General features: G+C 38.9%; 1 protein-coding gene across 2 annotated transcripts in view; it reads left to right on the top strand.

Annotated features, from left to right (window-relative positions):
* LOC124788876 (eukaryotic translation elongation factor 1 epsilon-1) overlaps window positions 1-14952 on the top strand; it is a 32896-nt gene that overhangs the window by 1605 nt on the left and 16339 nt on the right. For both annotated transcript variants that reach the window (XM_047256159.1, XM_047256160.1), the window contains exon 2: window positions 200-409. In XM_047256159.1, the coding sequence (XP_047112115.1) occupies window positions 200-409 (210 nt within the window). The remainder of the gene's footprint in view (window positions 1-199; window positions 410-14952) is intronic.

Below are 14952 nucleotides of genomic sequence, written 5' to 3'. Positions count from 1 at the left end.
GTTTCATTTTCATAAATCTGGGTTTTTTGTGATCAATCCTAGTTAGTTTATTCTTCCTTTTTTAATGTGCATTTTGATGTATCATAATAGGAAGCTTCAGCAATATTGACATTTTTAGATTTCTGTTTATAGCTCTTAATTAAATTATGACTCAGCCTATTTTTCTGTAATTTGATGGATGGTATGCTGGTCTTTACAGATTAGTGCATCGGATCTGAGCAATGGAAGACTACCAAATGAACTAGTTACAGGATTTGGAACAATTGCATTGTCATTAGCTAAGAAAGCAGATAATTCACTGCTAGGAAAAACAGCAGAAGAAGAAGCTTGTGTGAGACAGTGGGTTGAATATGCAGTTTGCTACATTAATTTAATGGATTCCCCTGGTGTGCAGCAACGTGTACTAAAGGTGAAATTTCTGCACTGTAGAAGTAGATACTACAAAACAGTATGTTGTGGGGTGCTGATTCCTTTTATTGTATATCTTTTTTCTTTACTTTAGAACATGTTAAACACTCCCCGTTTCTAGTACTCCCTGTTCGACTATGCAGCATTGTAATTTACTCCAGAGACTGTCAGCTGACAAAATGCTGTATAGGGTCAGAAATTTTTCAAAGTGCTGCTGGGACCTAACTGTTTCTTTTGCTCGTTTTGTCATTCTTGTATCTTGGATATTGTAGACAAGTTTTTTTTATGTGTGATAACTGTCTTTCACTAACATAGTTGCCAGTACACAGTATAAGATGTCAAACTGAATGTGAAGCATGCTTTTACAGATACAGTAGTTGTATATAATTAACATAATTTAATAACTTTCCGTAAATAACAGGTATGCTCATGTGCACAGGTCTGTGACTGCAAAAGGGACAGTTTCAACTGGTTGTGACATTGAAACATAAATTGCAAATCATCTGTTATAGATTTTGGCATATGCCAGGACTTAACAGTACTTATTGTGTCGTAGAGCATTGGAAAATTCCTGTGCGTGTCAAAAACAAGTTTCCATGTGGTGATTTGGGGGGGAGCCAGACCTCTAAGGTCAAAATTATGCAGATATGATAGAGGAAATGGAAGTAATGGTAGAAATGAATATAGGCAGTATGAGATCTTGTAAGAGGAATGTGGGTGAGGTACACATGTAAGCTGCTTTTGTTTTGCAACAGATAACAGCCTGGTAGTCATTGATGGTGCTATCTAGAGAAACTACATAGTCTTCTGACAGAAAGAAACTGTGAATCAGACTAGGAGCCAGACCTATAACATTGTCTTCCATGTGCAATTACTGGTGTGCTACCTGGCCTTAAAGCACTAATTCTGCTAGTAACACTCTCATACTTTCTAAACATCACGGAAATTCTTCTGCATGCCTTACTGGGCTAGCACTCCTGGAAGAAAGCATACTGTGGACCAGCACACAGGAAACAGAATGCTCTCCACACCGGACTGGAAAATTAAGTATCAAGTTTACATAGTGATAATAGTGGTATTTAAAGTTCATGACTGACTGTCAAATATGACAGTATTGTTACAGGAACAGAGACATTCAGCTAATAATCTGATCAAAATAGCTTTTGCACCACTATCATGACCCAGAGAGTTTTCATATTGAAAACTTCATTTGCGATACTCAGTGCCTAAGAAAATCACTATGCTCAGCAACCTGAGTGGTGGAGGTAAAGGGAAACATGCTTTCGTAGAGCAGTTCAATAGAATGAAGTGTAAATGATAATTACTTGAAAACCCTCAAAAGCCGATAGGTGTTGTTGACGTACCTTGGTGGGGTCAGCTGAAAATTTATGCCCTGACTGGGACTCGAACCCAGGATCTCCTGTTTACATGGGAGACGCTGTATCCATCTGAGCCATCGAGGACACAGATGAATAGCGCGATTGCAGGGTCTTATCCCTTGCATGCTTCCCGTGAGACCCACATTCCCAACTGTCCACAATCTACATAGGTAATGTTCCTAATAGATACTTTGCCCATCCACTCGTTACTCGCGCCCACTTAAGTTGACGACTCCCGTAACAGGACATTGTTATCAGGGGAAAGAAAACTGGCATTCTACAGATTGGAGCGTGGAATGTCAGATCCCTTAATTGGGCAGGTTGGTTAGAAAATTTAAAAAGGGAAATGGATAGGTTAAAGTAGGATATAATGGGAATTAGTGAAGTTCGGTGGCAGAAGGAACAAGACTTCTGGTCAGGTGAATACAGGGTTATAAATACAAAATCAAATAGGGGTAATGCAAGAGTAGGTTTAATAATGAATAGGAAAATAGGAATGCGGGTAAGCTACTACAAACAGCATAGTGAATGCATTATTGTGGCCAAGATAGATACGAAGCCCACGCCTACTACAGCAGTACAAGTTTATATGCCAACTATCTCTGCAGATGACGAAGAGATTGATGAAATGTATGATGAGATAAAAGAAATTATTCAGATAGTGAAGGGAGATGAAAATTTAATTGTCATGGGTGACTGGAATTCGATAGTAGGAAAAGGAAGAGAAGGAAACATAATAGGTGAATATGGATTGGGACTAAGAAATGAAAGAGGAAGCCGTCTGTTAGAATTTTGCACAGAGCGTAACTTAATCATAGCTAACACTTGTTTCAAGAATCATAAAAGAAGGTTGTATGCATGGAAGAATCCTGGAGATACTAAAAGGTATCAGATAGATTACTATATAATGGTAAGACAGAGATTTAGGAACCAGGTTTTAAATTGTACGACATTTCCAGGGGCAGATGTGGAGTCTGACCACAATCTATTGGTTATGAACTGTAGATTAAAACTGAAGAAATTGCAAAAAGGTGGGAATTTAAGGAGATGGGACCTGGATAAACTGACTAAACCAGAGGTTGTACAGAGATTCAGGGAGAGCATAAGGGAACAATTTACAGGAATGGGAGAATGAAATACAGTAGAAGACGAATGGGTAGCTCTGAAGGATGAAATAGTGAAGGCAGCAGAGGATGAAGTAGGTAAAAAGACGAGGGCTAGTAGAAATCCTTGGGTTGCGGAAGAAATATTGAATTTAATTGATGAAAGAAGAAAATATAAAAATGCAGTAAATGAAGCTGGCAAAAATTAAACAAACGTCTCAGAAATGAGATCGACAGCAAGTGCAAAATGGACAAATGTAAGGATGTAGAGGCAAATCTCACTAGGGGTAAGATAGATGCTGCCTACCAGAAAATTAAAGAGACCTTTGGAGAAAAGAGAACCACTTGTATGAATATCAAGAGCTCAGATGAAAACCCAGTCCTAAGCAAAGAAGAGAAAGCAGAAAGGTGGAAGGAGTATATAGAGGGTCTGTACAAGGGTGATGTACTTGAGGACAATATTATGGAAATGGAAGAGGATGTAGATGAAGATGAAATGGGAGATACGATACTGCGTGAAGAGTTTGACAGAGCACTGAAAGACCTGAGTCGAAACAAGGCCCCGGGAGTAGACAACATTCCATTGGAACTACTGACGGCCTTGGGAGAGCCAGTCCTGACGAAACTCTACCATCTGGTGAGCAAGATGTACGAGACAGCCGAAATACCCTCAGACTTCAAGAAGAATACAATAATTCCAATCCCAAAGAAAGCAGGTGTTGACAGATGTGAAAATTACCGAACTATCAGTTTAATAAGTCACAGCTGCAAAATACTAACACAAATTATTTACGGACGAATGGAAAAACTGGTAGAAGCCGACCTCAGGGAAGATCAGTTTTGATTCCGTAGAAATATTGGAACACGTGAGGCAATACTGCTGACCTTACGACTTACCTTAGAAGAAAGATAAGGTAAACCTACGTTTCTAGCATTTGTAGACTTAGAGAAAGCTTTTGACAATGTCAACTGGAATACTCTCTTTCAAATTCTGTAGGTGGCAGGGGTAAAATACAGGGAGTGAAAGGCTATTTACAATTTGTACAGAAACCAGATGGTAGTTATTAGAGTCTAGGAGCATGAAAGGGAAGCAGTGGTGGGGAAGGGAGTGAGACAGGGTTGTAGCCTCTCCCCGATGTTATTCAATCTGTATATTGAGCAAGCAGTAAAGGAAACAAAAGAAAAACTCGGAGTAGGTATTAAAATCCAGGGAGAAGAAATAAAAGCTTTGAGGTTCGCCAATGACATTGTAATTCTGTCAGAGACAGCATAGGACTTGGAAGAGCAGTTGAATGGAATGGACAGTGTCTTGAAAGGAGGATATAAGATGGACATCAACAAAAGCAAAACAAGGATAATGGAATGTAGTCGAATTAAGTCGGGTGATGCTGAGGGAATTAGATTAGGAAATGAGACACTTAAAGTAGTAAAGGAGTTTTGCTATTTGGGGAGCAAAATAACCGATGATGGTCGAAGTAGAGAGGATATAAAATGTAGACTGGCAATGGCAAGGAAAGCGTTTCTGAAGAAGATAAATTTGCTAACATTGAGTATAGATTTAAGTGTCAGGAAGTCGTTTCTGAAAGTATTTGTATGGAGTGTAGCCATGTATGGAAGTGAAACATGGACGATAAATAGTTTGGACAAGAAGAGAATAGGAGTTTTCGCAATGTGATGCTACAGAAGAATGCTGAAGATTAGATGGGTAGATCACATAACTAATGAGGAGGTATTGAATAGAATTGGGGAGAAGAGGAGTTTGTGGCACAACTTGACAAGAAGAAGGGATCGGTTGGTAGGACATGTTCTGAGGCATCAAGGGATCACAAATTTAGCATTGAAGGGCAGCGTGGAGGGTAAAAATCATAGAGGGAGACCAAGAGATGAATAAACTAAGCAGATTCGGAAGGATGTGGGTTGCAGTAAGTACTGGGAGATGAAGGAGCTTGCACAGGATAGATTAGCATGGAGAGCTGCATCAAACCAGTCTCAGGACTGAAGACCAAAACAGCAACAACAACATTTTATCTACTCATACATTCTTCAGTCTCACTTATCATTTGCAGAGTTAGTAGGCGTATAAACCTGTACAAATGTTGTTTACGTCGTGGCTGTGATATTGTGTTCAATATGCTGTTCATCATAGCTCACACACATCTCTGTTTTGTCATTCAGTATTAGACCTACTTCTCCATTGCCCAATCTGAATTTCTGTTGATAACTTTGTACTCATGCAGCTGGAAATCGTGTTCTCACTGGCACCCCACTTCACTAATTGTCACTATAATCTGTCTTCAATCTATCCCTGCTCAGAGATGCGAATTTGGAACTATTTAACTCTGGAATATTTTATCCAAGAGGATGTCATCAACAGAAATCATGAAGTAGAGTTGCATGTCCTTGGAAAACTTAAAGGCTACACTTTACTATTTTGCATGATTTCTAAGACTTTACTAAAGTTTGGTTTTTAAAAAATGTTTCAGTTTAGTAATTCACAAAAGTACATGTTGCATTATTATTATTATGTGTTTTTCTGAAATCCCCCCCATTACGAGTATGACATCCATCTTGAAATAAACAATTTATGATTCTAAATTATTCATCATCTTAGTTACCAACTTAATTAATTGATAAGAGATGTTGTTTGATTCAGAAAAAAATACAGCAATAAAATTATATTGCTAAAGTTTAGAAACTTGTGGCCATTAAACTGAAACAGGTGATTGAAATGTTGAGGGTCCAAACTTTTAATATCAGTTATTTCATAAGGGTCAACTGAAGAATGGGATACAACCCATTGGCTTTGACCAGTGGTGTCATACTTTACTCGTAGATATTAATGTCTTTGTTTTTGAGCCATAGGTAATAAATTGGTTGTCTTCTGTGGCAAAGCGTCATCATTGTAAACTGAAATAAATGAATGTGTTTTCAAAAGACAGGGCTAGACATTGTGTAAGATTCTTGTTGCTTCTATTAGTTTAAATCATTTGTTCATTCCAATTTGTTTGGTACTTATTTCCATTCTTAGTGAGTTTGAGACAATTTAGAAGAATTGTTATTCATTCTGGACAGTTTTTACTTTTTTGATTTTTGTTTGTAGAAATGGATTTATCTCCTTCATTTGGCTTTTGCAAGTATGTGTCCTTATTGCTGATTATGATAGATGTCGTGAGTTCGGCAAAAATATGCGTGTGATAAGTGTGTCAGCATCTCATAGACATGATTTATTTATATGGAGGTGTACCAAAGATTGAGTATGGCATTCAATTCAATGAGGAACATGATTTATGATTTGAGAAATTGAAGCTGGTCTTGAGGGATATAATAAAAATTACATATGTTGGTATTTGAGGTATTCTGTTTCGTTGTGTGTACCTGAATGTTGCGTGGGTGAGCGTGTCACTCTAGACTGGTTTTGTTTTGTAGGTAAGTGTGTGGAAAATATATAACGTACCTTTTTGGGGGGGGGGGGGGGGTCGGTGGCAAGTGTCATCCTTGAAATTGATGAGTCTGTTTTTGGCAAAACCAAGTGTAAAAGGGGGAATCTACAGTGGGATTATGGATTGGGGGTGCTAGAATTTCAGGCCCAGAGTCTGATGATGTAGTTTTTAAAGTGGTTCCTAATGGAACAGAAAAATATTGGTGAAATTAATTGAAGGACATGTTGCCGAGGGTTCTTCAGTTATTCCAGATGGGTTTTCTTCATATAGGGATGTGGGGAATAGGGATTTTCAGCATCTTCTCATGAATCATGACACTGAATTCTGAAGTTCAACTACTGGGGCTTGTACCAAGAGTATAGAAGGTTATTGGTCATTCATAAAATCTGTTGTAGGGAGGGGGAAATGACGCATTTCAAACTACAGAGCCATTTAGATGAATATTCTTGGAAGTGCTGTGTACCCAATACATATTGCCAGTTTATTTTCCTTAAACGTTTTGGGCAAATGTATCCTCCAAAATTTGTTAGCTAATTTCATGTTGGTATGTGGTGTCGGGGGTCAGTCATAATTAAGGAAAAGAGTGGGTTTGGTCGGGATGGTTAAGATATTGATTTGGAGTTTTTGTGGTTGGTGCATCATTGTTCATTTTCTTATGTTTGGCAATGTCTTTTCTGTGGTTATATTTCTTATTATTTTCTTTTCTGGGTTTATATGTGTGTATGTATGTTTGTTTTTTGTGATGTTGTCTTTCTTGTGTGTGTTGGGGGGGGGGGCGGGGGGGGTGCGTGCGATTTTTGTTGACATCTCTCAAGGCCAGCTTTGGTTTTTTCAGAGGAGTTTGTGTATGGTAAGTTTTTTCGCCTTCTATAGCATTAGTATTACTACGATATTTTTCAGTCCATGCCAGTACAATCGAAGGTGAAAAGACTGACATAAGGAAAATGTGTATCCCATACTTCTGTTTACGTATATAGCTCAAATGAGGAGTGGGATACAAGTTTTCCTGTTGTTGGATTTTTTTGCTATTGTTAGTAATACTGTGATAATTTTCCAGGTGAAAAAAAATTGTCTCCCATGAAGTTGACCCTATAGGTCAACTGAAGTATGGGATACAAATTTTATGTATGTCACTTTTTTCCAACTTCATGTAGTTCAGCTGAGGTACAGGATGCCAGTGTTACATACGTCGATTCCTTCATTTTCGGTAGTTTACCTATATGGGACAACTGAAGTATGAGATACAAGTTTTACATATGTCGGTCTTTTCGGCTGCATGCAGTGGCCGTGCGGTTAGAGACGCCATGTCACTGATTGCGTGGCCCCTCTTGCCGGAGGTTTGAGTCCTCCCTTGGGCATGGACGTACGTGTGTGTGTGTGTGTGTGTGTGTGTGTGTGTGTGTGTGTGTGTGTGTGTGTGTGAACATTTCGGTTTTTCCACCTTCGCTAGTGCTAGTATCAACTAAAGAATAGGATGCTAGTAGTAGTGGAGCGAAAAAGCAACACCTTTAAAATGTGTATCGCATATTTCAGCTGACCTGCATAGGTCAACTGCAGAATAGGATACTAATGACAGCAAAGGCAAATAAGTCAATCTACATTAAATTTGTATCTCATACCACAGTTAACCTACACAGATAAACTGAAGTTTGGGATACAACTCATACATGTCAACTGAGGTATTCCATGCTAATGTTACTTCTGTCACTTTTTTTCCTTTATTTTATGCACAGATACCCTGTGCTTCTTTACAGACGAATGGAAAAACTGATAGAAGCCGACCTCGGGGAAGATCAGCTTGGATTCCGTAGAAATGTTGGAACACGTGAGGCAGTACTGACCCTACGACTTATCGTAGAAGAAAGATTAAGGAAAGGCACACTATGTTTCTAGCTTTTGTAGACTTCGAGAAAGCTTTTGACAATGTTGATTGGAATACTCTCTTTCAAATTCTGAAGGTGGCAGGGGTAAAATACAGGGAGTGAAAGGCTATTTACAATTTGTACAGAAAGCAGATGGCAGTTATAAGAGCGGAGGGGTATGAAAGAGAAGTAGTGGTTGGGAAGGGAGTGAGACAGGGTTGTAGCCTCTCCCCGATGTTATTCAATCTGTAATTTGAGCAAGCAGTAAAGGAAACAAAAGAAAAATTCAGAGTAGGTATTAAAGTCCATGGAGAAGAAATAAAAACTTTGAGGTTCGCCGATGACATTGTAATTCTGTCAGAGACAGCAAAGGACTTGGAAGAGCAGTTGAATGGAATGGACAGTGTCTTGATAGGAGGGTATAAGATTGTAACCTCCCCCTCACTTATCGACCTTAATGACAGTGAAAAATTAAACCGCGTGTACCTAATGGAAATTTGGGAAAAGCAATCGTCACCGAAGTTAATCTGTCGTTAAAGAGGGAGGAAAGGGTTACATCTAAATGAAAGGAAAAATGCAAATGAAACCGGTGGAAATTAATTTTGAAAAGGGGTAAAGTTAATAAAGAAAGTAAATGTGCGGCCGTTATGTTAACAATTAACTAGCGGTAATTAGATATTTGAGATTTGGGGGAAATTACGGTCGCCAGTCCTAAGGACAATTACTATAGCAACTGAAAAAGAAAGGTTATTACACTTATAATTAGCACTAGAAGCGTGGCAACTGAAGGTTGACACGTGTAGTGTGAAAACTGAAAGTTTGTCAGAAGTTATAAATTTCGCTACACTCTGACTTAATTTAGCAAAAGAATTAATAAAACCGGAAAATCGAAAGTTAATTTAGTGACTACTGAAGTTAATAGTGAGCTTTCTTTCTGAAGCACATCGAAATTCAGTAAAATACGATTAGTCTTGGACTACCTCAAAAATCATTTCAAAAGCTACTTGAATCTACACAATTTAGAAATAAGACATTTAACTTTGAACTTGAATTAAATGATTCTGAACAATAGTAAAATTTAGTACGTACCAAGCTGAGCTGCAGTCACAGGTAAGCTAAAATACGGTAACAAAACTCGCACTCTTAATTTGTGCTTGTGTAATCTAAATATTGTAGCCAGCTATGAATACCTTAACTGAACTTTGAAATTAAAGCAGTGAAATCGAATGATGCTGGCGTTTGAATTTCAACGACACTCGGGTTCATTCCGGAAAAGGAAGGGACCCTGCTAGGTAATGCAATTGGGACAATGAGCAACAAAGGTTCATGCTACGTTGCTGTAATTTTGTGATTTGAACAGTTTGACAAGCTGAGGTCTGCCATACAGTTCTAAAACTTTACGTGCTTCCAGTCTTCCTTGTTGGTTGATTGAAGGTTTGAAGCCGTCGATCGAGGAGGTGGCGACAGTCACTCATTGTCGGCCGTTGCTGTTGCAGAAGCTTGGCGCGCCTTCTTCTCGACACGGTCACCAGGCGAAACGGGCTGTTGATGTGCGCCAGCTAATGCTTCCCATCCGCGAAACCATGTCAGAAGCTATCATAGCAAGTCGAGCGCAATTACATGCTGCCCAACCCCGAAAGCGCGGCAACTCGCGGGAGCGTCACACAGCACACCTGCTACACTGCACTACCCCAGCCAGACTCTCCCTGCTCTGCCCGCGCTCCACGCAGTAGAGTTAACACTACCAAAGATCCTAAACACTTGGGTTCTCCACACGACCTATTGATGTATTCGTTCGATAGCATAGTTTTCCCTAGGCCAGACCCAGCATATAAATACAAATAATATTCACAAAACAAACCAATTATAAATCGACATAAATGCATAAATATATAAAAAGAGTAAAACAATTACAATATACAAAGACACAGAAATGTTATATCCTCAGGTAACAAAATAAGGAAAAAAATTTGCAGTGCAATAGATGGAAATAGGAGGATATGCATTTCCGGCGTTACGAGATGAACATCAACAAAGCAAAACTAGGATAATGGAATGTAGTCGAATTAAATCGGGTGATGCTGAGGGAATTAGATTAGGAAATGAGACACTTAAAGTAGTAAAGGAGTTTTGCTATTTACGGAGCAAAATATCTGATGATGGTCGAAGTAGAGAGGATATAAAATGTAGACTGGCAATGGCAAGGAAAGCGTTTCTGAAGAAGGAAAATTTGTTAACATCGAGTGTAGATTTAAGTGTCAGGAAGTCGTTTCTGAAAGTATTTGTATGGAGTGTAGCCATGTATGGAAGTGAAACGTGGACGATAAATAGTTTAGACAAGAAGAGAATAGAAGCTTTCGAAATGTGGTGCTACAGAAGAATGCTGAAGATTAGATGGGTAGATCACATAACTAATGAGGAGGTATTGAATAGGATTGGGGAGAAGAGGAGCTTGTGGCACAACTTGACTAGAAGAAGGGATCGGGTGGTAGGACATGTTATGAGACATCGAGGGATCACCAATTTAGTATTGGAGGGCAGCGTGGAGGGTAAAAATCGTAGAGGGAGACCAAGAGATGAATACACTAAGCAGATTCAGAAGGATGTAGGCTGCAGTAGGTACTGGGAGATGAAGAAGCTTGCACAGGATAGAGTAGCCTGGAGAGCTGCATCAAACCAGTCTCAGGACTGAAGACCACCACAACAACAACAACAACAACAACCCTGTGCTTCAATTGAGCTATAAGATATTAGGACTCAGAGAAGCACTATATTTAACATGGTGTTTGAAATATGGATGTACGTGATATGTTTTCCATTGTTTTCTCTGTTCTGCGTTCCTTTGTTTCTGAACATTTGTCTTTGCTGTTAAATCTGTGCAATACATCATCTCTGGTAACTTCTGACATCATTGGTCAAAGCTGATGCATTGTATCTCATTCTTCAGTAATCCCAAATATGGTTCGGATTAGTAATTCACAACAATAAATATAACATTAGTATGCATTTTTCTGAAATCTCCCAATTATGAGTATGGCATCCATCTTGAAGTAAATAATTTATGAGTCTAAATTATTCATAATTTTAATTAACAACTGACTTAATTAGGAAGAGGTGTTGTCCGATTCAGAAAAAATACAGCAATGAAATTATATTGCTGAAGTTCACCAACTAGCAGTAATTAAAGCAAAATAGGCGATTGATATTTTGAGGGTCCGAACTTTTAATATCAGTTATTTCATAAGTTAATTAATTTCAGATAATTCCAAATATGTTCTCAGAAAGTCGGGTATGTCTGCTTTTGAATGATTGGTAACAATGCCTCCTTTGCTGCTTATTTGTTAACAATGTTTTATCATCATATGATGATGTCTTAACTTCAGTTAGCTGCATATTTTACTTACTTGAGCTTCTAGTAAAACCAATTGCATCACTGTAATCAGGAATATAAATATAAATAACTGAAATATAAGTGTAAAGGAGATTGGATTGGATTGTTTGGGGGAAGAGACCCCACAGCGAGGTCATCGGTCTCATCGGATTAGGGAAGGATGGGGAAGGAAGTCGGCCGTGCCCTTTCAAAGGAACCATCCCAGCATTTGCCTGGAGCGATTTAGGGAAATCACGGAAAACCTAATCAGGATGGCCGGACGCGGGATTGAACTGTCGTCCTCCCGAATGAGAGTCCAGTGTGCTACCACTGCGCCACCTCGCTCGGTGTAATGGAGATTTTGCATAAAAATTTTACATATTCGTGTACAGATTACCTGTGGTTTATGCAGCTATATGAGATAAACAAGTAGAATTGAAGGAGCAGAAAATTCTAGTTATTCTTTGGTGCAGAAAACATAACACACGGATTACATTCCAACTTGCTCGTTTCACATTCTCGATGGACAGCTGCAAGGAAGCTTTGAGCGAGGAGGGGGAGATACACTATTCAATCTGTCAGTGTGGGTAACATTGTCATTTCATGCTTATACCATTCACACATTGATGTTTTATGTCAAAGAGTTTTGAATTACATATATATTTTCACTTTGTATGCCACCATAGAGCATATGGCAGGATTTGTTTCCTTCCTGTTCAATTTATGGATGAGGTACTGAAAGGAAAGTTGACAAGACTGCTCAGATTTTTCAATTTTACTGCTGTAGTCGTTATAAGATCAATATGTTGGAGGAAGCAAAATGATTCTTGAATCATGTTTGAACATGAACTCTTGGAGTAAAAACAATAAAACTGTGCCTATATTGCAAACTAAAATTACTGCTGTTCATTCATTACATGTTTTGCTATATGCCGTGAAAAATAGAAGAAAAACACTTATAATTTTAGATAATATTATTGGGAAACAGTGATCTGTCAGGTAAGTAAAATAAGAAAAAACAGTCTCGATTGCACAGTCGTTTATTAAATCTATGACTGGTTTCTGCCTGTAGTAGTAGGCCACCTTCAGATAATACAGAGGAAAGATAAAAACTAAAATTAAAAAGAATATATGTTAAAATGATGTACCATTACCCATCTGGCTGACGATGAAGCTTGGAACAGCTGTGCTGACCCCAGTTGCAAAACTGCTGCTGCTGATTGAGCAGCAGGGGGTGAACAAGATTGAAAGAGAGCACACATGAGCCGCATGATGTCAGTGTCAGTCAGTGGCATGTGATTTATATCTTGTATGTTAAGATTTGAATGTCAGTTTTTCAAAATGCGCTAAAATGACTAATAGAGACAAGTGGACTGCTGAAACAGCAGCAGGTGTAGTGATCCTTCTCAGAGAAATAGATTATGAGTTTTTGTGGCTTTTAGAGGTGTTAATGAAATTGGCCTAAGCTAATGAAGTGCTGCAAAGAAAGTGTTGTACCCATGATGTAGCATCAAGTTAGTTATTTGGTTTCACAAAGAAATATTTAACATTTATATGATGGAGGAGTGCAGAACACACAGCCATTTTCTTACCAACGCCTCTTTGAGAATGGATCGAGTGGTTTTATTAAGAGTTTATAAAATACTGATTTTATCTCCTTCAGATTAGGGATGTATTTGCTTATTGTTCAGCGGCACAATCTGTACTATGTTTATTGGACTCTGTATTCTGTGATAAAGACTGTCAAATGGAGCTTTTCATATGGGCTTCCTCGTGGAAGCACGTATCGCTTGTCTGAGAGTATGACATTCGCTCTTCTTGATCAACTATGTGGTCACTGTCAACCAGCAACTGGAACATGTTTGATACTCCCATTTTGTTCTGAAATGACAGACTCCAGCTGCTTTTGAACCACCTATGAAACCGTAAACCAGCTGAGGTACCGTTTGAGGACTTGTGTAGAGAACTCCCAACTTCCTCCACTTGCTTGTATGCGAAGAACCACATCTCACTCCCATGTGATATGTTCCTAGGCCAGTAATAAGGATGGGCGTGCCCTGTGGCACCAAGGGAATTACAGCAGAAATCTGTATACCGTGAATATCCAGCTAATGAAATCATATGTACAGATGGCTCTTAGGTCAGTGACCATGTTTGTTATGGCTGTGTTGATGCAGGAGTTTATGAGCAACACTGTCTTCTGAATGTGTGTAGTACATTTACTGCAGAACTGATGGCCATATTATGAGATCTCCAACATATGAGACTCTGTCAAACGGAACTTCGTTGTATGTAGTGATTCCTTGAGCAGACTATAAGCAGTAGACCAATGCTCTCCATGAAATGTGCTGGTCTTCAACATTCATGACCTGCTCTACAATTGCCATGGAGCAGGAATCTCTCTATGTTTTCTTTGTACACTGAGCCAACAGACTTGCTGAGCTTGCAACCACAATGGAATCATTGCAACTGAGAGCCTTAGGCACTGATTTTTTGTCACACCTCAGACACTGTATCTTGAGGGCTTGGGACACAGAAAGGCAATATACTGCGTGTACAACAAACTCTGGATGGTCGAATAGGCTACTAAGAGTGGCGAACTTTACTCTAGGCACCTTGCAAATTATCTGTCGTCTTACATGTTGGTAACCACCAAACTGTCTTGCAACAAGAGGACTCCCCCCTCCCCATTGTGTGTGTATGGAGCACCTTTGATGGTACTTCGTATACTCAAAAAATGCACCATCCTAACAGACCTATGATGTAAACTGTAATTAGCTGTACCTCTGTCTTGAATTTTGTGGAAGAAAACATTGTCAGTAGTAGGCTGTATAGTTATCTTTAATAAAAAAAGGATAACTATAGAGTGTATTACAGGTAGTGTTTTCTTTCACAAAATTCTTGGAGACTGTGGACCCACATATGAACAAAATATCTACCTCTAATGCTTGCTGAAGACAACAGCTGTTGGTTTCTTGAGAGAGAGAGAGAGAGAGAGAGAGAGAGAGAGAGAGAGAGAGAGAGAGAGAGAGAGTAGATACTGTAGTAAAATCTAAAGTCTTTAGTCATTGGACTGGCATTTCAAACTATTTTATGCATGTCCCTCATATATTTTGTGTGGTGTTAGTGGTGGGCAAACATAGAGGGGAGGATAATTCACTGCTCTGAGGGGCATGTAACTTCACCATGACACACATTGCCCCCTTTCCTTCCAGATCTAACAATCTTCACCACCACTGCTGGGTGTACTGCTTCTCCTTGTAATCAAACTCATGAAAATGAAACTTGAAAGATATTCAGGATGAGAAAATTATTAAGATTAGCAAACGGACAACTTATTTGTACCCTGTTTCACAGACTTCCGCTGTATAGAGAAACTATACTCTCGTA

This window comes from Schistocerca piceifrons, chromosome 3 (assembly GCF_021461385.2).
Source record: "Schistocerca piceifrons isolate TAMUIC-IGC-003096 chromosome 3, iqSchPice1.1, whole genome shotgun sequence".
Taxonomy (NCBI): domain Eukaryota; kingdom Metazoa; phylum Arthropoda; class Insecta; order Orthoptera; family Acrididae; genus Schistocerca; species Schistocerca piceifrons.
The sequence above is the reverse complement of the archived record's forward strand: the minus strand, read 5'-3'. Positions and strand labels throughout refer to the sequence as shown.